Raw genomic sequence first — 22775 nt, forward strand, 5'->3', positions numbered from 1 at the left:
CTCTCTCTCTCTCTCTCTGTCTTTTTCACTCCTCCTCCCTCCCTCCCTTTCACTCTCTCTAAAAATCAATAGGAAAAATACCCTTTGGTTAGGATTAACAACAAAAACTGTTTGGCTCAGCTTTGGACCAGAAGGTGTGGTCTTGTAATATAAATATATGGCTTCTGGGCCTATCTCCAGAGTTCAATTTAAAAGACAAATTGTGAACTGAGCAGATTCCACAAGACAAGTTAACTGCACATGTGGAATCATGTTATAAAAGGGTTCATTTCTACATACACAGGTTTGAATGTACTGTGATTAAAACTACTATGTCTTTTAAAATAGCAATTGCCCAGTACAGTAATCATCACCATTAGTCTATAAGTAGGCACCAATCTTTGTACTCAATACCACATTTAACATAGGAAGACTCAAGAACTACTACAATTCAAATTCAGAATAAAAAACTATTTTTCTTTGAAAGTGATTTAATAGTTTTAGTTCATATATGTTTTAAAGAAAAACTAGGTAGGGAATCATAGTGGAAGATACAGATTAGTTCTTAAATTATTTCTAGGAGTTATGATTTAAAATCTTGCTACACTTAGGATACAGTATTAACACCCAGAAATCAATGGCATTTTTATATACCAATAATGAATTCTCAGAGAAAATAAAAACAACAATCTCATTTGCCATTGCTTCTTAAATGATTGAATAGAATAATAAAGCATTAATTCATCAATTCTAAAAAGTAAAATCTTTTGTCTGTTATAACGAATATATAAATATGTAGGGCAATATGGCTTTGCTAAAAAAACATGTCTTAATATGAATTTGTTTGGCTTCCTTTGTTCATAGATATTTTTTAAAGAACACCAAGAACAAACTGGGAGAGAAAACTAATATTGAAAAAAATGAATATTTGCAGAAGATAAAGGAGGTAGGAAGACAGAAATTATGATTTTTTTAGATTATAATTAGATTTTCTTTTTAGATAATATTTTAAGTAAATGGAGAAATTTTCCAAAACTAGATTTTTCATTAACTAATAATAATCATGATCAGTCACAGTAATTGATTTAAAGATTTTATTCCCTCACAGAGCACTTTAAGTATAAAAGAAAAAATTGCTCATGTGAAGATAAATTATTTTCTTGATAACTTTTCAAGTGGATATGGTTATTTTATATTAGGAATATCCATGACTAATGGACATTTTTATGTGAGTTAATTAGAAAAAATAGGAGCTTCTTGCTGTTGTGTAGCAACCCATATTGTACTTAATAATGTTAATGAAATATTTAAGTCAAATTTAGTCCTCTAGAGAATTCCCTAGACATTTTAAAACTTAGGTTATAAGAAATATGATATTTTAAGTAAATAATCATGGCTGTAAACCAAGATTTCTCCATAAGATAGTCAATGAAGCATTTATTTTGAAAGTTGAACAATTAGAGGCAAAATACAATTAAAGTTTAACAGAGATGCTTTATTTAAATGTCATCGTTTAGGATATGACAAATCTATATATATAAAAGCCTAAGCCCGTGGTCAGCAAACTGTGGCTTGCGAGCCACATGCGGCTCTTTGGCCCCTTGAGTGTGGCTCTTCCACAAAATACCACAGCCTGGGCGAGTCTATTTTGAAGAAGTGGCATTAGAAGAAGTTTAAGTTTAAAAAAATTTGGCCCTCAAAAGAAATTTCAATCGTTGTACTCTTGATATTTGGCTCTGTTGACTAATGAGTTTGCCGACCACTGGCCTAAGCGACCGGCTGACCCTATGATGCACAATGACCATCAGGGAGCAGACTCTCAACACACAGACATGGAAACATGGAATAGCCTGATGAATCTCAGAGGGAAAAGGGAAGTGGGTAGGGCAGGAAGAGATTAACCAAAGATCGTATATGCATATTAGAGGCCTGGTGTACAAAATTCATGCACAGGGGTGTGTGTCCCTCAGCCCAGCCTGCACCCTCTCCAATCTGGGTACCCTCGAGGGATGTCCAACTGCCCTCTCAAAATCCAGGACTGCTGGCTCCCAACCACTCTCCTGCCTGCCTGCCTGATTGCCCCTAACCGCTTCTGCCTGCCAGCCTGATCACCCCTACCCACTCCCCTGCCAGCCTTATCGACGCCTAAATGCTCCCCTGCCGGCCTGATTGCCCCTAACTGCCCTCCCCTGCCAGCCTGGTCACCCCTAACTACCCTACCCTGCAGGCCTGGTCCCCCCAATTGCCCTCCCCTACTGGCCTGGTTGCCCCCAACTGCCCTCCCCTGCAGGCCTGATCACTCCCAATTGCCCTCCCTTGCAGTCCTGGTTGCCCCTAACTGCCCTCCCCTGGTGGCCTGGTCACTCCCAATTGCCCTCGCCTGCCAGCCCGGTCACCCCTAACTGCCCTCCCTGCTGGCCTGGTCACCCCTAACTGCCCTCCCTTGCCAGCCTGGTTCCCCCCAGCTGCCCTCCATATAGGCTTGGTCCCTCCCAACTGCCCTCCCGCTGGCCTGATTGCCCACAACTGCCCTCCCCTGCCAGCCATCTTGTATCCACATGGGGGCAGCCATCTTGTGTGTTGGAGTTACAGTCAATTTGCATATTACTCTTTTCTTAGATAGGATTATTAGATAGGACTAGAGGCCCAGATTCATGCACTGATGGGGTCCCTTGACCTGGCCTGCGGGAATCAGGCTGAAACCAGCTCTCCAACATCTGCCGAGGAGCCCCAAATTGCAAGAGGGTCCCCCAGGCTGAGGGACCCCACCGGTGTACGAATACATGCACTGTGCCTCTAGTCCTATATAATAAAAGGGTAATATGCAAATAGACTGAACGGCGGAACAACTGAACAACCAGTTGCTATGATGTGTGCTGACCACCAGGGGGAATGTGCAGAACATGGTGGGCATTGGCTGTGGTGGGATGGTGGAGCAGGTGAGCAGGGGCTCCAGACCAAGGTGGAGTGTCAGTCACTGTCATTGGGGCAAGCCTCTGGTGGTTACTGAAAATTCTTTGCTCCTGCACGTAGCTGTCCCACCAGGCACTCACACTTACTGCCACCACTGGCCCCGCTCGCACGTGCTGCTGTTGCCTGGTGCCAGTCCCGATCACTCGGTGCCATCAGCAGATGCGAGTGGTGGCTAACAGCTCTGATTGCCCCTGAGGGCTTCTTTACCTCCCCCTGCTCCCGAGGGGCAATTGGAGCAGTAGCTACCACTCGCACCCACTGATGGTGCTGGTCCTGCTCACATCTGCTGCTGGCGCTGGCCCCAATTGCTCCACACTGTCAGCAGGTGCAAGCAGGGCCGGCACTGTCAGTGCATGGGAACAGTGGCGGCAGGAGCAGGGCTGTCAGCAGACAGGGGACCGGGGGACATGGCAGGGGCCTGGGCAGAGGTATAGAGGATGGGTCGTGACCATCCCCTGTGCCTATCGCAGCCTTGCGGCCCACAGTTTCTTTCAAGGTTCATGAATTTGTGCACTGGGCCCCTAGTAAAAGCATAATATGCTAATTAGACTGGACGTCCTTCTGGACAAAGCCAGGGCTGTGAGGAAAGCCAGGGTCCTGGGTGCCTGCCAGTGGCCGGAGAGAAGCCCAGGTCCCAGGTCCCAGAGCAAGCCAGGGTTCCAGTTGCCAGAGGGAAGCCTGGATCCTGGGTGCCAGAGGGAAGCCAGTACCCACAGCTGGGGGAAGGAAGGCCTACTCTTGCATGAATTTTGTGCATCAGGCCTCTAGTTTAATACAAAACAGTATATATAATATGACCCAATTATTTATTTATTTTCATACACACACACACACACACACACACACACACATACACACATATACACACTAGAGGCCTGGTGCATGAAATTCATGCACAGCGAGGGGTGTCCCCTCAGCCCAGCCTGCACCCTCTCCAATCCGGGACCCCTCGGGGGATGTCCGACTGCCAGTTTAGGCCCAGTTTAGGGATAGGGCCTAAACCGGCAGTCGGACATCCCTCTCACAATCTGGGACCGCTGACTCCTAACTGCTCACCTGCCTGCCTGCCTGATTGCCCCTAACTGCTCCCCTGCCAGCCTGATCACCCCTAACCGCCTCTGCCTTCTGGCCTGATCACCCCTAACTTCCCCCCCTGCTGACCTGGTTGTCCCCAACGGCGCCCCCCCCTGCCGGCCTGGTCACCCTCAACTGCCTCCCCATGGACTTGGTCGCCCCAACTTCCCCCCTGCTGGCATGGAAACCCCAACTGCCCCCCTGCCAGCCTGGTCTCCTCCAACTGCCCCCCTGCCATCCTGGTTGCCCCCAACTGCCCCCCCCCCTTGCCAGCCTCGTCACCCCCAACTCCCTCCCCCCCCCCCCCCCCCCCCAGCTAGCCTTGTTGCCCCACGCAGCCTGCTGTCGGTCGTCCATCTAGTTATTTTGGTCGTGATGGCCCCTGGCTTTTTATATATTAGGGTGTGTGTGTGTGTGTGTGTGTGTGTGTGTGTGTACACACACCTTCAGGTTTGTTTGTGCCACGGACCATGGCTTGTTAGCTTCTGATTCACCCTTCACCAGAGAAGGAAGCTCTTTGGGATCCCAGACAATGTGATGGGAGGTTTATCAGACTCAACACACCTGGATGAGCCCCAAGTGTTGGCTTTTGTCCCCCTTGATGTGTAAGAAAACCAAAACTCAGTTTCCATGTGTTTTTCTTCCATATCTGTAAATGTGCTAAGGGTAAAGGACTTTTCAGTGCTAGATTTACCACTATGGATTCTTGCTTTCTTGTCGAACAAGGCCTAGAAATTCCTCACCATCTTGTTAGTTCTTCAACACTTAAGGATTTTTTTTCACCCAGCTATTTTAGCAATCCTCAGCCAGAAGGTTATTTTGAACTGAATACTAAATCTATCTGTTCCACCTCATTTGATGGAATTCAACAGAGACATCCAAACACGAAGTTTTTACCTCTTTCAGACCACTAATAAGTACTCTTTTTTTGTCCTCAAATAGAAATATTTAGCAAAAAGCAAGCATAATATCCAGCCAAAGAGGTTTTGAGCAAGAGCTTCTGTTGTTATTATACTTTACTTCCCCAGTGTAATTCATCTTCTGGAAAAAAAGACATACATCATAAAGTGAATGATCCCAGTTTACTAATCCCAATTTGTATTTCAGTATGAATTATTACTCTATGGTTTTGCATCAGTGTTTACTACCATCCTATACTTTTGTCATAAGTTATAGAAGAAGCCCCAAAATGTATAATTGGATGGTTGATATAGAATTAAATCACTCAATATTTGTGGCATAGTCATTTTTTGCTAAGCAATATGATCAGTGCTCTCAGCGAGTTGCCCACCCGACCCTGACTCCCCTCAAAGGAACTGTGAAGCAGGTCCTCTACTTCGGTTATTTTGTGTGTGTTTTTTCCTAGGTGGCTGAAAAAATATACAAAGCTCAGTTAGAAAACAAAGAACTACAAGAGAAATTGCAGACTCTTAACAGACAATATAAGATTGTCTTACTTGAGGAGGATAAAGTTCTTTCGCAAAAAAGGAAAATACAAGAAGAGTATGTTTCTATTTCTGATCCATACATGAGTCAGCATGCTGTAGTTATGGGGTGCTTTCCTTGCTGTCAAAGTGGTGACCCTCCACCTGAACTTATCCTAGTTTTAAAACCTATTGACACTTAGATAAAGTACTTTCCATTACAGGTGCGTTCCTATCCGTTTGTGGAAATGTGAATAAAACCATAACCTTCCTATTATTCTTTCTGCAAGTTAGAGACAAACCAACAAACCAACAAACCACTTTTTATTAAATGCTTACATCTCATTTAATCCCATTGAAATAGGTATTTTGATCCCCATTTTGTGGATGGGGAAATTGAGGCTCATTAAACAGGTAAAGTTTCTTTTCAAGGTCACACCCCTGGGAAGAGGTAGAGCCAGTATTCAAAATTGGCCCTAACTGGTTTGGCTCAGTGTATAGAGCATCAGCCCGCAGACCCAAGGGTCCCCGGCTTGATTCTGGTCAAGGGCACATACCTTGGTTGTGGGTTCGATCCCCAGTAGGGGGCGTGCAGGAGGCAGCTGATTGATGTTTCTCTCTCATTGATGTTTCTAACTCTCTCTCTTTCTCTCTGTAAGATCAATAAAATATATATCAAAATTGGTCTGATCGACCCCTTTACCTTTCACAAAAGAATATGGCAGAATTAATAAATGTAGTAGGAGAGACACACACATTCAGAGGGATAAAGTATTATACAGCTGTTCTTATTGTTTTATGGTTTCTATTATAATTAGTGCTCTTTTCATAGTTTGGGAATTTTCATAACTTTAGATTTAGCCACCACATGCAGAAAGACTGTTTCTATTTTTACTGATTCATTGGGAAAATTTATTAGGTCGATAGTTTATGAACTGAATTTTCCAAACCACTTTTGAAATTTTTGTGTTGGCATATTTTCTCATGCAGAAGATTTAAAAATGATTACTTAAACCTTTAAAATATGATATCTCTGTGTTTTTTATGGTAGAAATAACAAACAAATGAGATTTATTTCTGATAAAGAAAACTTCCTGTCACAAAGAAAAGTAGACATCAAAAATATGGAAGAAGGACTTGTCACACTTTCTGAACTTCATCGGTATGTTTGTTTCTTTGAAATTTTTAATCTTCATTCCTCTCTGCATTTTTTAAAAAAATAGTTAACTATAAATATATATCAATTTCTAATCTCCTACAAAAAAAGAGGTTTGTAATTCGGTCTCTTTGTTTTACAATCCTGAACAGTCATTATCATTGAATCTTTCATTGAAAGGATGGACAGATTCTAAGTTGTATACAAGTTGCTGAGCATGGGGAGTGGACGAGTTAGGGGTCTAGTGCCAAGAATGTGCCCAAATGTTATTACAGCACTGACCCCACATGATGTTCATTTCTACCATTCTAAATCACTTTAATTGCTATTTTAATTTTTCTGATTAAAAAGTAATGCCTATACCGGATTTTAAAATTCAAATATAGAAATTTGTAACTTCAAGAGTAAGTTTCCTAAATCTCTCCACAGAAATAATTACTGTTAACAGTTTGCTGTACATACTTTCTAATATCTATATATATAAAAGCCTAAGCGACTGAATGACCGAACAAGCAGTCAACCACTCACTATGACGCACACTGACCACCAGGGGGCAGACGCTGAATGCAAGAGCTGCCCCCTGGTGGTCAGTGTGCTCCCACAGCAGGAGCACTGCTCAGCCAGAAGCAGGGTTCACAGCAGCACAAGCCTCTCCCACCTCCACATCAGTGGCAGCAGCAGCAGGCACAGCAGAGCTGGGATGAGCAGGAGCGGCATCCGGCCCTGGCTCGGGCTCCTCAATGGCCACCTACGGGGATGCAGGGATCATGCCAAATCTGGCAGCCCAACATTCCCCAGGGGTCCCAGATTGACAGAGGGCACAGGCTAGGCCCAGGGACCACACTGGTACATGAATCTGTGCACTGGGCCTCTAGTATATTTATATTTATACATAATATGTACATATTAGAGGAGCCCCTCAGCCTGGCCTGTGCCCTCTCGCAATCCGGGACCCCTCGGGGGATGTCGGAGAGCTGGTTTCGCCTGATCCCCACAGGCCAGGCTGAGGGGCCCCACCAGTGCATGAATCCGTGCACCAGGCCTCAAGTATTCATATAAGATCTTTGGTTAATGTCTTCCTGCCCTCCCTCCATCCCCCTTCCCTCTGAGATTCATCAGTCAGTTCCATGTTTCCATGTCTGAGCATTGAGTATCTGCCCCCTGGTGGTCATTGCACATCATAACTACCAGCCTGTCGGCCGGTCGCTTAGGCTTTTATATGTATGTAATAGAGGCCCAGTGCGCAAAATTCATGCACGGGTAGGGTCCCTAGGCCTGGCCGGATATCAGGGCCAATCTGTGGGCAACTGGCAGGCAATCAGGGACCCCTGCTCGCACCCACCTTGGCTGGCCTGGCACCACCCGCTTGCTGGCCCCACCCCCCGCTGCCAGTCAGGGTCTGAGGGATGGGGGCAGCTCCTGCCTTGAGTGTCTGCCCCGTGGTGGTCAGTGCACATCATAGTGACCGGTCGTTCTGCTGGTCATTCTGCCGTTTGTTCGATTTGCATATTAGGGTTTTATATAGCTAGATATGTGCATATCTCTTTATTTACCTAAAACTAGGGTTGTAGTCTTTTGTAATTGGATTTTTCCCAAATATCTGGGTAACTTACACAATGTTATATGTCAGTTATCTACACTAATGAAAGAGAAATATGCAAATTAACCATCACTTTGCTATACCCACCAGCCAATCAGGAGCGAGTATGCAAATTAACCCAGCAAATATGGTGGCAGCCATGGAGCTGGAGTGAGCAGGAGGCTTCGGTTGCCCCTGGCAATGGAGGAAGCCAAGCTTCCTGCCTTCCCTGGCTGGCCCTGGCCTCTGCTCAAGTCTACAAAGTTTCAATTATAGAAGATAAATCCCAGATACCTGCTTCCAGCTGTCCCTGGTCTCCGCTCAAGGAGGTGCTGAAAAAAAAAAAAAAGAAAAAAAGCTCCTTACCCAGGCTGGCCACACCCCCATGGGGTGAGGGTCCCCACTGGGGGGCTTGACCAGCTTGCAAACTGCCATCAGCCCCTCACCCAGGCTGGCCAGGCATCCCAGTGGTGACCCCCATCCTGAAGGGGGTGTGGCCAGCCTGAAAATGACCCTCAGCCCCTCACCCAGGCTGGCCAGGCACCCCAGCGGGACACCCCCCCCTACCCTGAAGGGGCTGTGGCCAGCCTGCAAACAGCCATCAGCTCCTCACCCAGGCTGGCCACACCCCCATGGGGTGAGGGTCCCCACTGGGGGTTTTGACCAGCCTGCAAATAGCCCTCAGCCCCTCACCCAGGCTGGCCATGCCCCCCAGCAGGGACTCTCACCCCATGGGGGCATGGCTGGCCTGCAAACCACCACAGGCCCCTCGCCCGGGCCACCCCATTCACCCCCACCCTGATCCAAGACACCCTTCAGGGCAAACCAGCCGGCCCCCACCTATGCACCAGGCCTCTATCTATACTAATAAAAGGGTAATATACTAATTAGACTGGGAGACCTTCCAGGAGACCTTCCAGACGTTCTTCTGGACAAAGCCATGGTAGCAGGGCCGAGGTAGAGGTGATTAGAGGCCAAGAGGGGAGGGCAGTTGTGGGTGATCAGGCCAGGATGGGACAGCAGTTATGGGTGATCGGACCAGTGGGGTAGTGGGCGTTGGGGGTGATCAGGCTGCCGGAGGGGGGGAAGTTGGGGGTGAGCAGACCAGCAGGGGGGCCAGTTGGGGGCGAGCAGGCCGTCAGTGGGGTTCAGTTGGGGATGACCAGGACATCGGGGGGAGGGGCAGTTTGGAGTGAGCAGGCCAGCAGGGAGTCAGTTGTGGGTGAGCAGGCCAGTGGGGAGGGAAGGTGGGGGCGAGCAGGCCAGCGGGGGGGGGGGGCATTTGGGGGCGAGCAGGCTGGCAGGGGAGGCAGTTGGGGGTGACCACACTGGCATGGGGGGCAGTTGGGGTTGATCAGGCTGGCGGGGGGAGGCATTTGGGGCAAGCAGGCTGGCAGGCAGAGTGGTTAGGGGCAATCAGGCAGGCAGGTGAGCAGTTAGGAGCCAGCAGTCCCAGATGAGGGATGTCCGACTGCCAATTTAGGCCTAATCCCTATAAATCGGCAGTCGGACATCCTTCAAGGGGTCCCAGATTGGAGAGGGTGCAGGCCGGGCTGACGGACACCCCTACCCCCCGCCCATGTACGAATTTCGTGCACTTGGCCTCTAGTATCTCAATAAAGCTGAAAAATTATATCTGAGAGAATGAAAAAAACATGGTTGGTGAAAGTTATGGGAATTCTTTGCACTGATTTTGACAACTGTTGAGTTTAAAGCTATTTCAAAATAAAGGAAAAAATCATATATACAGGACCTCTTTCTTCATTCTTTTCTCTAACTGCATAGTATTTCTTCTGCAGATTATACTGTATTTTATTTAACTAATACTTTGTTGATGGACATTTGTGTTTTTTTTGTTTTTCTGTTTCCTATATTACTAACAATTTTCAAAGTTAACATATCTCTGTCCACCTATGTGACTATTTCTTTTTTTAAATTTTTTATTGTTTAATGTATTACATAAGTCTCCTTTTCCCCCCATTGACTTCTCCTCGGTTGCCCCCAACCCCCAGCACATGTTCTCACCACCCCCCTCTCCCCCGTCTGTGTCCATTGGTCATGCTCATATGCATGCATACAAGTTCTTTGGTTAATCTCTTACCCCCTCACCCCTGGCTTTCCCTCATAAGTTGGACAATCTGTTTGATGCTTCTATGACTCTGGTTCTATTTTTGTTCAACAGTTTATGTTCATTACTAGAGGCCCGGTGCACGAAATTCGTAGTAATGAACATGAAATTTGTGCACCGGGGGTGGGGTGTCCCTCAGCCCAGCCTGCACCCTCTCCAATCTGGGACCCCTCGAGGGATGTCCGACTGCCCATTTAGGCCTGATTCAGGTAGGATCGGGCCTAAACAGGCAGTCGGACATCCCTCTCACAATCCAGGACTGCTGGCTCCCAACTCCTCGCCTGCCTGCCTTCCTAATTGCCCCTAACCGCTTCTGCCTGCCAGCCTGATCACCCCCTAACCACTCTCCTGCCAGCCTGATTGATGCCTAACTGCTCCGCTGCCAGCCTGTTTGCCCCTAACTGCCCTCCCCTGCAGGCCTGGTCACCCCTAACTGCCCTCCCCTGCTGGCCTGATTGCCCACAACTGCCCTCCCTTGCAGGGTTGGTCCCTCCCAACTGCCCTCCCCTGCTGGCCATCTTGTGGTGGCCATCTTGTGTCCACATGGGGGCAGGATCTTTGACCACATGGGGGCAGCCATCTTGTGTTTTGGAGTGATGGTCAATCTGCATATTACTCTTTTATTAGATAGGATAGAGACCTGGTGCATGGGTGGGGGCTGGCTAGTTTGCCCTGAAGGATGTCCCAGATCAGGGTGGGGGTTCCCTTGAGGTGTGGGCGGCCTGGTCGAGGGGCCTGTGGTGGTTTGCAGGCCGACCACGCCCCCTAGTGACCCAAGTGGAGGCCCTGGTATCTGAGGTTTATTTATCTTCTGCAATTGAAACTTTGCAGCCTGGAGTGGAGCCAAGCCTTCTGCTTGCTTCATGGTGGCAGCCATTTCTGTTGGGATTTATGTATCTTCTATAATTGAAACTTTGTAGCCTTAAGCCGAGGCCTGGGCCAGCCAGGGTGTGCAGAAAGCTTGGCTTCCTTCATCGCCAGGGGCAACCCTAGCCTCCTGCTCTTTCCAGCTCCATGGCTGTGGCCATTTCTGTTTGGATTTATGTATGTTCTATCATTGAAACTTTGTAGCCTTGAGTGGAGGCCTAGGTCAGCAAGGGCAGGCAGAAAGCTTGGCTTCCTTCATTGCCAGGGAAATCCAAGCCTCCCTCCTGCTCTCTGTGGCTGTAGCCATCTTGGCTGGGTTTATTTGCATATTTGTTCCTGATTGGCTGGTGGGCGTGGCTTGTGGGTGTGGTGGAGTGATGGTTAATTTGCATATTACTCTTTTATTAGATAGGATATTCCACAAATGAGTGAGATCATGTGATACTTATCTTTCTCTGACTGGCTTATTTTGCTTTGCATAATGCTCTCCAGTTCCATCCATGCTATTGCAAATGGTAAGAATCCCTTCTTTTTTACAGCAGCATAGTATTTCATTATGTAGATGTTCCACAATTTTCTAATCCACTCATCTGCTGATGGGCACTTAGGCTGTTTCCAAATCTTAGCTATGGTGAATTAGGGCAATTAGCTATAAATATATCCTTTCTGATTGGTGTTTCTGTTTTCTTGGGATATACTCCTAGAAGTGGGATTCTGGGTCAAATGGCAGTTCCATTTTTAATTATTTGAGGAAACCTTACTGTTTTCCATAGTGGCTGCACCAGTCTTGCATTCTCGCCAGCAGTGCAAGAGGGTTCCTTTTTCTCCTCATCCTCTCCATCACTTGTCATTTGTTGATTTGTTGATGATAGCCATTCTGACAGGTGTGAGATGATACCTCATTGTCATTTTGATTTGCATCTCTTAGATGATTAGTGACTTTGAGCATGTTTTCATATGTCTCTTGGTATTCTGTATGTCCTCTTTCAAAAGGTCCTTTGCCCATTTTTTATTGGATTGTTTATCTTCCTTTTATTAAGTTGTATGAGTTCCCTATAAATTTTGGAGATTAAACCCTTATCAGATATAACATTGGCAAATATGTTCTTCCATGCAGTGGGCTTTCTTGTTGTTTTGTTGATGGTTTCTTTAGCTGTGCAGAAGCTTTTTATTTTGATGTAGTCTCATTTGTTTATTTTCTCCTTAGTTTCTATTGCCCTAGGAGCTGTATCGGTAAGTTTTGCTATGACAAATGTCTGCTATTTTGCTGCCTATGGCTTCTTCTAAGATTTTTATGGTTTCCCGTCTTACATTTAAGTCCTTTATCTACTTAGAGTTTATTTTTGTGTATGGTGTAAGTTGGTGATCTAGTTTCATTTTTTTGCATGCATCCGTCCAGTTTTTCTAACACCATTTACTGAAGAGACTGTCTTGACTCCATTGTATGCTCTTGCCTCCTTTGTCAAATATTAATTGAGCATAGTGGCTTGGGTTGATTTCTGGGTTCTCTGTCTGCTCCATTAATCTAGATGTCTGTTCTAGTGCCAGTACCAGGCAGTTTTTAGAACAATGGCTTTGTAATATAGCTTGATAAATGTTATTTTGATGCCTCCAACTTGGTTCTTCTTTCCCAAGATTGCTGCAGCTATTCGGGGTCTTTTTTTATTCCAGATGAATTTTTGGAGAGTTTGTTCAAGGTCTTTGAAGTATGCTATTGATATTTTAATGGGGGTTGCTTTGACACTATAGATTACTTTGGGTAGTATGGACATTTTAATGATGTTGATTCTACCAATTCATGAACATAGTATATTCTTCCATTTGTTTATATCTTCTTCTATCTCTGTTTTCAGCATGACTAGTTCTTTATAATGAGTCCAAAAGTTGAATTCCTGGATCAAAGAGGGTTGTGTATTTTTTATTTTTATAATTATTATGAAAATGCATTATGTAAATATTCTATCATTTTACACTCACTAACAATGGGCATAAAGCAACTTATACTGTCATTGGGCTCAGGATCAAGTCTAACACACTGGCAATAACTAATGAATGGTATATAACTGAAGAATAGTGTGAATTATTAAGAAACAATCAGAAAAGGGTGAAGGAAAGTGATGTCAAAGAGTTCTTTGTTATATAAAGATTTAAAACTGTAGGCCTTTAAAAGCAAATCAGATTTTTCTGTTTGCTTTTCAAATGGGGGAATAATATCACCATTCATAGAGAGATAAATAACTTGAATATAGGATACTGAAGAGACAAACTTACAGAAAACGAAGAAGGGTGGTGGTGAAAATTTGACACTTATCAACAGAAATGTAGAGCAAGGCAGTAGCTTTTTGGTTGCATGTCCATATATTGTTTAATCATATTTTAAACATTATTTTTCATCATGTGAGCCTCAGAAAGGAAACTATAAACTCTTCACTATAAAGAGCAGGAAAATAGAACCAGGTTGATTGAGGTTTTACGTTCCTCGTGAATAATGCAAATTTACAATGAATTATTATGTCATCATTACTCTGATCACCAGGAAGCTCAGAGCCAAATACTGGCATCCATTAAGGATTTTTTTTCGATTACTGTTGCTTTATTTTAAACTAGTCAACCCCTTTGGGGATTAAATTAAATATGTAAATAAATAAAATCAATTATGTTGGGGCAAATTATAAAGAACCCTGCAGTTCCAGGGGAGGATATTAAGTTTATTTAGGTAAGAAATTGATTTCAAATAGAGAAACACACACACACACACACGCACACACACACATGAGCACAGTGTGTTTGTAGTTTATTTAACAGTATTTCATATTTTAAGTTGCATTTGTCAATATTTCTGTCTTTAAAAAGGTATAAAGTCTCATTTTACTTATGTGGCCTTCAGCTCTTCACTGTGCATGATGAAGCACTTCGGGAATAAAGGGAATGAAAATAATAAAGGCTTCTGATGTCTCTGTTAGAGCCCTCACAGATTTACCCATTTGAGATTCACCAGAAAAACCTTCCATCCTTAATGACTGTTTACCCCTAGTTCAAGCATTTCTACTGACTTTCTGAATTAAACATTGAGGCAAATTGTAACTCAGTCTAGAATTCAGAGATCCTCACCCATTTGTTGACTCTAACTCCTCCTACATCACGGTGCTGTTTCCCTTCAGGTCCTCTGTGGGCAGCGAGTCTGCCTTCGTCACGGGGTCCCGACTTGCTGTTCCTTCCCCCAGTGTCTTTACAAACAGTGAGGTCCTTTCCTTGGTGGGATTGCTCCTCTGTCCAGGCAGTCCACGTGTCTCCTCCTGCTAAACAGGAACCTCCAATAATCTTTCTCCAGCTGCATCCCCAGAGTCTGTTCTCTCTCCTTGGATATCCACCTCGATACTTGCAAAATCAGTGTGTGCTTGCACAGAACTTTCTATTATTCTACAACTACATTCTGCAGTTGTTTCACAAGGTTTGTTTCGTGTCCCCATGAGGCAATAACCTTATTGCGCATAAGATTTATATATAAATTTTTATATATTCTAACAGCTCCTATAAATAAATGCCAAATCCAATATATTTTTCATGTTTTTAGAGCAACACAGGAAGTCTATCGGAAACACATAAAAATCCTGAATGAAAACATGGAAAGAGAAATTCAGAGATGGTAAAGAAAACAAGTTCCTTTGTGTATGTTGTTTAGTATCTGAATGAACAGTGCCCCAAAGTAGGGAGGAAATCAAAGTACTTGTTGGTTGCTAGAATCCAAGAAACTGACTTTCTTAAGCTAAATTGTGTGAGTTCCGGATCTACATGTGTGTATATAAGTGTGTGTGTGCGCGCACATTTTCTTGGCTCTGACCACAACCAAAGTTTTCCATTTCAATCGAGTAAAGTCACGAAATAGTAAAAGTAAAATTGCCAAGATTTGTGTAATGCCTTTTGCACATCCAGGCCTCGTGGGGACAGCAGGGGACGTGCAGGGACAGAGGAGAGCGGTGGGAGTGCAGGCTCTGCGGAGGGGCGACACTGACGGCTCTACCTCTCACTCGCTCTGGGATCACAGCTCAGTGATTTCACAATCTCTCTGCTCCCATCCCTGTAAAGGGGGGATGATAGTAATGCCGCCTCGTCATGGTAAATGAGGGGATCCGTGTAAAGTATTTGGATCAGCACCTGGCACCTAGGAAGCACTGGGGAAAACATAACTCTATTTTTTTATTATTGTTGTTGTCATTGGTAATAATATGTATAAGACTCGAGTGGCACATTTTGGCTCCCGGTTAGGTAGCTTTTTTTATTTTGTGGTGGAGAGAAATTTGAGAACCTAGAAGCTTGAAATCCCTCGTTAGCACTTGGGGTCATTTAGGTACTTCCATTCCTATTCTGCCTGGGACTCTCCTTTCTTCCACTGCCCCCGAGCCTTTTCCATTTCCCTCCGCCTGAAAGGAGGCAAGCTGCCAAGTGGGGTTTGGCCACTGTCCTACCGGATGGGCCCACAGAGCTTCTTACTTTGGAGCAACGTGCAGATCCGGCATTGAGGCGGTCAGCGTTCTGTCTTATTATTTTTTTTAGCTAATGTGCAGTCTGCATCACCAGTAGCACAAACAGTTTTGTGTGATCAGAGAATTTGTTTTCATCTTTTCAGTAGACTGTTATGTCAATTTAATGACGACATAAATTGTCCCAATCTTTTTGTTTTACTCTCTAGTGTTCTAACTCAGTGGAAAATAGCTTGTTTGTCGAAAAGACATGCACGTTGGCTACTCCAGATGAGAGATGAATTACAAGCTATCATGGATCAAATCAGGGCCGCAGAAGATCGACGCAATCAGTTAATAGAAGAGGTAAGGAAACGCAGCAGACTTAGTATTAATCTCCTATATTGCATATCAGTAATTGTCCTTCAATATTAAGTTTAGCGAAAAGATATTTTCCTTTTGGCTGACTTCAAGCTTAGGGTGAACTATGTAATTTTCATCCATTTGCTGTGTATTAACTATAGGAATTTAGCAAACGAAGTGGCAATTTTCTCCTGTGATCAGAAACTTGATTGTTTTTCAGGAATTTATTTATAAAATAAAGAGCTCAAACATCACTTATTTAACTTCCATATTTACCCTCTGCCCACCCTCCGTTGTTCACTGATCCATTCTCCATTTCCTCGTATCATTTATAAATACTGTCTGGTGAAGAAATAAATCTCTGAGGGGGGGGGGGGGGACCTTTTCAGTGGTTACTGAGAAGTAATGGCCTGAAATCGGAGCCAAATCTCATGCAAAGAGATATTCATTTACCTGGCTGTTGGAAAAAATCAAAGGATGACAGCTACTAGACAAATGACAAATCTTTTTTTTCCCTAATTAGACCAGTTTTAGAGAAAAAGAGATCACTGAAAATTTGACAGAGATTGAAAAAGTTACATTAGATTTAAAACAAACAGAGACGGAATTTGTCGTCAAGGAAAAAAAGTTAATTCAAGAATTGAACAAGTATGAGGTAAATTTTATTTTACATCTAAGAATGATTGTAGAGGGCTATGTGCGGGGAGAGGGGTATATGTTCCATGCTCCTCTAATTAGTTAAATATAAAACAAATCTTTTAGTGTGAAGAAAGCTACATTTCATCCTGAATCTTTCTTCTTTTCCTAAAAAGGAAATAGAGCAACCAGAAATATTTTTGTGCTGACTTGGGAACTGCCAAGAGCTGACCTGGGATAGACTAGGGTGTGGATGCTGGGGGAGGTGGATGAAAGAGGACCGGAAGTACCCAGGGCACCCAGAAACAACACAAACTACGCCTTCTCAAGGTGACCTTGAAAGGCCAGGGTGTGTTCCTCGGGGACCCCATTGGTAGAGAAGTGGAGGAGAGGAGAGATGGTGGGAGGAGCCTTCCTGACTTGATTTGGTTTGAAGGGGGAAAGAGGCCCGGCAACACCAAAACAGTTTGGATTTGAAGGCAGCAGTCCCTCGCTGTAGCAATGGAGTAGGGAGCCACTTCAAAGTTTAGATCTGACCCTAGTCCAAGCCCATCCCGCCTGCCCCCCCCCCCCCCGCCCCCTCCAGGTACCCATTCCCCGCCACCTCATGCAGAAGCCTCTGCAGATAACTAATCCAAGAAGAGCCACTTCTAATATGAGTGACAGGCAAGAAGCAGGCACGCCTTCCGCACAAAAATGCTGTGAGGAAAACAGACGAAAGGCGCAGCAAAGCGTCCCTGCAAATGAAGAGCACTCAGAAGGGTGACGCTGCCACAGATGAAAACTGGCATCAAACGTTCTTTCCTGAATTAAAAAATGTAACTTCGAGGGGATGTGCAGGAAAGTCAGCAGTTCGGGGGCATAGGCACTCGGGCAGAGATGTCCGAGGGTTGGCCTGGCCTGGAAACAGGTGACATGGCCACCGGCACAAGGCCGGGAGCAGATGGCAGAGAGTGCGGCACAGAATGACAGAATCAGAGGGACGGGCGGGGGGCGGTGGGTGGGAGCACTGTCGGTTGTACCACATCCGGGTACTAGGTGTCCTTCCAGATGCTCACAGAAAACAAAAAAACAGCGCAGCTTGGCCTTTCAAACTCCCAGCGGGGGGAGTTTGCAAAGAAACAAGATAAACAAACGGAACATGTAGTCTATTCGATGGTGATGAATGCTATAGAGAAAAAGAAAGCAGGGACACCGGCTGGAGTGTGTGCTGTTTTGAATAGGGTAGTCAGAGAGGGCCCAGCCCTGCAGGCGTGAGGGAGCGTGCAGTCTGTAGGAGGCGGTGCCAGGCAGAGGGCATGTTGAGCATGAAGGTCTGAGGCAGGACTGTCCTATCTGAGGAACAGAAAGCGGACAGGTGGCTGGAGCAGAGATGGGGAGAGTGCAGATAATAGGAAAGAATTAATACATTCACATACCTCCTTATCCCCGCCCCCCTCCCCCCCCCCCCCACTATTCTTCTGTAGAGAACATAATACAGATAGCACACAATTGAAATTTTCTCCAGATTCTGCACTGTGACATTTTTAAATCATGGTGTTTGTGTGTGTGTGTGTGTGTGTGTGTGTGTGTGTGTGTGTGTGTGTTTCTATATTTATTTATAAGGTTTTTAATGGCAATTTAGAAGGGGACGCAGGCTGGTGTATCACTGTGTTAATTAGGGTGGAAGCAAGCTGCTTGTATCAAAAAGATGCCAAAGCACAGTGAGCATATGCAAGGTGTGTTGTAAAGGGCTAGCAAGCCTCTCTCTATTGAGAAGTTGACTTTGGCCGAACTCGTTGTCTTCCTGCCTGGCAGCCTGATAAAGGGGCGCTGTCAGCTGTAGGGTCAGGTAGCCCAGCTTGTGTAGAACAGCCCCCTGGTTGGTGTGCTGCGTCTTCATCATGACATTGGGCCTTCCTGGGTTTGGTGCCTCGGTTAAGTGGGCATGTCCCTTGCGGGGTCCTAGAAGGTCTGCCCAAGAGATGCTGGTCCTACCTGAACCTGGCGCTATAGTACCCACCCGAGCTGGTCTCTGGCATCCGAGTTTATCTCTTTGGTGGGGTCAAAGGGCACTCGCCTCTGCTCAGCTGTGTTTTCGGGCGCCTCCTGCTGGGGAAGCATGCCCATTGCTGCCCTGCTGGCACTCAGGGATTTCTTCAAGTTCCATGCAGGTACAACTTTAAAACTAAAAAGGGAAGTTTTTCAGAGTAAACTGGGTCCAGTATGGCCTAGTCAAATCTTAAGAGCCTGCATATCTACTAGTTGAGAAGACCCACTGGTCTGGTCATTACAGCAGGAGAGACGGTTCTTTCTCTTTCTCGGTAGAGGCTAAAGGAGAGCAGTCCAGGCGGGAGGGGCAGGTCCACCTGCTCAGCATCTGGCTAACAGCTGTGGGTCCAGGTGGCGGCTTCCATCCTCATCCTCTCCAGCCAGGGGAGGGAGGAAGGGGCCAAGGGGGCACATACCCCTTCTGGCTGCAGGGGCGAGGCCCAGAAGTGGCACGAGCCACTTCTGCTCACATACTCGTTGGTCACACCCACCTGCAAGGGAAACAGAGAAACCCCTGTAGCTGGCAGCCATATGCTCTGCTGAACTCCGGAGTCCTGAGGTTCAAGACAGGAGAATGCCTAGTGAACGTCAGCTGGCCGCCTCTGCCTTCCTCACCATTTAAAACCCATCCTGACTTTCTAAAACAATTACTCCATTTGAAACGAAACAAAGCCTGAGTTTGAATACGTAAGCAGGCAAATTCATGCTTTGCTTTGGGCATTTTGTACCCATTTGCTGTAGAACAAGCATGTCAAACTCAAAGGCTAACACGGGCCAAATAAACAAGGTTTAAGTTTATGCGGGCCGCAAAAAAAAAAAAGCTTCAATTTTCATATAAATGTAGGTTTATTTTGATAGAGACACACTGAATACAAAGGGTTGAAATAAATGAGTAATTGTTAACATAGAAAAATAATAGAACATTTTAATAAAAATTAATATTTTTTCTTGAACATTAACTTACCAGACACTGAATAACTGCACAAATTAATAAAAGTAATGCAAATAAACCTATTTTTCTTGTTCTCTGAAAGTGAAATATTTCCTGTTGCGCACACCAAACAAGTCAATATAAGACTAATGACATGGCAGTCGGCTGCTAAAATATTCACTGCTAGTATTAGTGGAGAGAAATGGTGCACCTGTGTGTAAGGCGTGTAAGGGAAATGAATGCAACAGGATTCTAATAATCAGTTATTAGGGAATGTTGTAGTTCGTTATTAATAATGTGTAACAGGATATTGTAAATATTAAGTCAAGAATTTTTATTAAAATGTTGCTTACATACCGTTATATTGGCTGGGCTGCTGCAAAAATATTTCCTGTGAGCCGCATGGGGCCCATGGGCTGCGAGTTTGACATGCTTGCTATAGAAGTATATCCAATTATTGCTAACCCCCCTCCCATTTCTTATTTACATGCACATTTCTTAGAACTTGTGCATAATCTGTCCTGCTGCCTGTTTGCTTGTTTTTGTTTTTTTCCCCATAAAATATGGTCCACCAAGAGAAATTCCTCAAATGGTTTGGGAATACACACATGGTAACAGCAGAATTGTAGCAATAGAGCTATAGAACTGAGAGGATCTTTGGAAAGCCATTGACTCTCATCGTCTTAGTTTATAGGTGAGTCAGCCAGCAAATATTATTAAAATATCTAAGATGTGCCAGATACCTTGCTATGCACCTTAGGACAGGAGAAGACCAATAGAGAACTCTATCCCTCAAATAATTTATAATTACTCTCGACTGTTATGTCAGTTCTCTAAAATCATGCCTCACAATCAGTTTTACTTTCTTTAAAGGAAAAAATTGTTAAGGAAAAGCAAAGTACCAAAATTAAGGAAGATGAACTAGTCACATATCTTCCCAAACTTCATGGGACAGAAGAAGAATATAAGCTCAAAAACAAAAGGTTTCAAGAGCTGGGTCGTATTCTCTTAGGTATGTATGAAGTAATTGACCTTCGGCCCAGGTAAGGATTTCACCATTGTCTTCTAACAGGCGGTTCACCCACCCACCAAAGCAAGGTTTAATTTCCTTCACCTTTCCTCATCACCTTTAACTCCAGTCTCTAGGGTTTTTTTTTTTTGTGTGTGGTTTTTTTTTTAATCTTTATTGTTCAGATTATTACAGGTGTTCCTCTTTTTTTTCCCCCTCCACCTGATTCCCCACCCCACCCCATGCCCTTACCCCCTGCCACTGTCTTCATCCATAGGTGTAAGATTTTTGTCCAAACTCTTCCTGCACCCCTCACACCCCCTTCCCCTTGAGAATTGTCAGTCCACTCCCTTTCTATGTCAAAAAGAAAAAGAAAAAAATCCAATTCTATTATAGTCATCAGTCCATTCTGTTCATCAGATTTTTTATTCACTTGATTTTCAGATTCACTTGTTGGTAGGTATGTATTTGATGTCATTTTGGTGTTCATAATTTTCATCTTTACCTTTTTCTTCTTCTTCCTCTGCTTAAAGAATACCCTTCAGCATTTCATGTAATCCTGGTTTGGTGGTGATGAACTCCTTTAGCTTTTTCTTGTCTGTGAAGCTCTTTATCTGACCTTCAATTCTGAATGATAGCTTTGCTGGGTAGAGTAATCTTGGTTGTAGGTTCTTGCTGTTCATCACTTTGAATATTTCTTGCCACTCCCTTCTGGCCTGCATAGTTTCTGTTGAGAAATCAGCTGACAGTCATATGGGTACTCCCTTGTAGGTAACTAACTGTTTTTCTCTTGCTACTTTCAAGATTCTCTCTTTGTCTTTTGCCCTTGGCATTTTAATTATGATGTGACTTGGTGTGGTCCTCTTTGGATTCCTCTTGTTTGGGGTTCTATGCACTTCTTGAACTTGTAAGTCTATTTCTTTCACCAGGTAGGGAAAGTTTTCTGTCATTATTTCTTCTAATAGGTTTTCAATATTTTGCTCTCTCTCTTCTTCTGGCACCCCAAAAATTCGGATGTTGGTACACTTAAAGTTGTCCCAAAGGCTCCTTACACTATCTTCATATTTTTGGATTCTGTTTTCTTTTTGTTTTTCTGGTTGGGTGTTTTTCATTTCCTCATATTTCAGATCTTTGGTTTGATTCTTGGGGTACATTGATCTACAGTTGAGTTTCTGTATATTCTTTATTTCAGACAATGTATGCTTAATTTCTGACTGGTCTTTTTCCATTTTTTTGGCATTCTCATTGAGGTCCTTGAAGGTCTCACTAAGCTCCTCAGAGGTCTCATCAAGTTTCTTAGCAATTTTTAGAAGATTCTTGAGTAACCTTATAAATGTGGTTTTGAACTCTATGTTGTCCAGTAGTTTGCTTTCCTCCATTTCTTTCATTCGTGACATGTTTCTTTGTCTCTGCATTTTGGCTGCTTCCCTGTGTTGATGGAGTGGCTTTGTGTGGTAGGTGACCTATAGGGGCTAGTAGCTCAGCCTCCCAATCACCTGAGGTGGACGGTCTTGGTACACCCTTTTGTGAGCTGAGTAAAAAGTCTTAGTGTAGTTAAGCCTTGATTGCTGTTGGTACACTGGGAGGAATTGACCTCCAGGCCAATTGGCTATAAGGACCTGCTGTGTCTATAATGGAAGAACTGCTGCGCTGGAGACACGCTTATGGTGCAGGACTTGTTTCAGTGGGGCTTTGGTGCTCACTGAGTCTGCCTCTTGAATGTGTCACTTATGGATGTGAGGAGTTGAAGTCTCACACTGACCACTAGGTACACTGGCTTCTGGATCTCCAATGGGGTGCAGGTCAGCTACTGTCTGAGGCCACCCAGCAGGAGCTACAGCAAGAACTACAGTTTTCTCCTCTTTGCTTGGGGTTTGGAGGTTTTGGAGTTGTCTCCCCAGAACTGCCGTTTATTTGGTTACACTGCGATAGGGCAGGCCATTCATATGCAAAAGCCGCTGCGTGGAGCTTGGGTGGGTGTGTAGATTGTGCGGGGCGGGGTCTCAGGGCGTCACTAGGCTAGGGCGTGGCAAACAGTGATGGCTGCCAGTCAGCCGTCTCTGCATCTCTGACCGCTTCCCCATGTCCCATGCCTCCCAGCACAGTAAACAATTATTCCTGCGTGCAGTTCTGCAAGAAAGCCACCCTCACTTTCTGACCTGATG

General features: G+C 44.7%; 1 protein-coding gene across 1 annotated transcript in view; it reads left to right on the forward strand.

Annotated features, from left to right (window-relative positions):
- CCDC175 (coiled-coil domain containing 175) overlaps positions 1 to 22775 on the forward strand; it is a 58308-nt gene that overhangs the window by 23076 nt on the left and 12457 nt on the right. Inside the window, exons 8-14 of the mRNA XM_028141642.2 lie at positions 844 to 925; positions 5393 to 5529; positions 6502 to 6612; positions 14755 to 14826; positions 15871 to 16006; positions 16527 to 16658; positions 20475 to 20613. Of these exons, the coding sequence (XP_027997443.2) occupies positions 844 to 925; positions 5393 to 5529; positions 6502 to 6612; positions 14755 to 14826; positions 15871 to 16006; positions 16527 to 16658; positions 20475 to 20613 (809 nt within the window). The remainder of the gene's footprint in view (positions 1 to 843; positions 926 to 5392; positions 5530 to 6501; positions 6613 to 14754; positions 14827 to 15870; positions 16007 to 16526; positions 16659 to 20474; positions 20614 to 22775) is intronic.

This window comes from Eptesicus fuscus, chromosome 5 (genome assembly GCF_027574615.1).
Source record: "Eptesicus fuscus isolate TK198812 chromosome 5, DD_ASM_mEF_20220401, whole genome shotgun sequence".
NCBI classification, from domain to species: domain Eukaryota; kingdom Metazoa; phylum Chordata; class Mammalia; order Chiroptera; family Vespertilionidae; genus Eptesicus; species Eptesicus fuscus.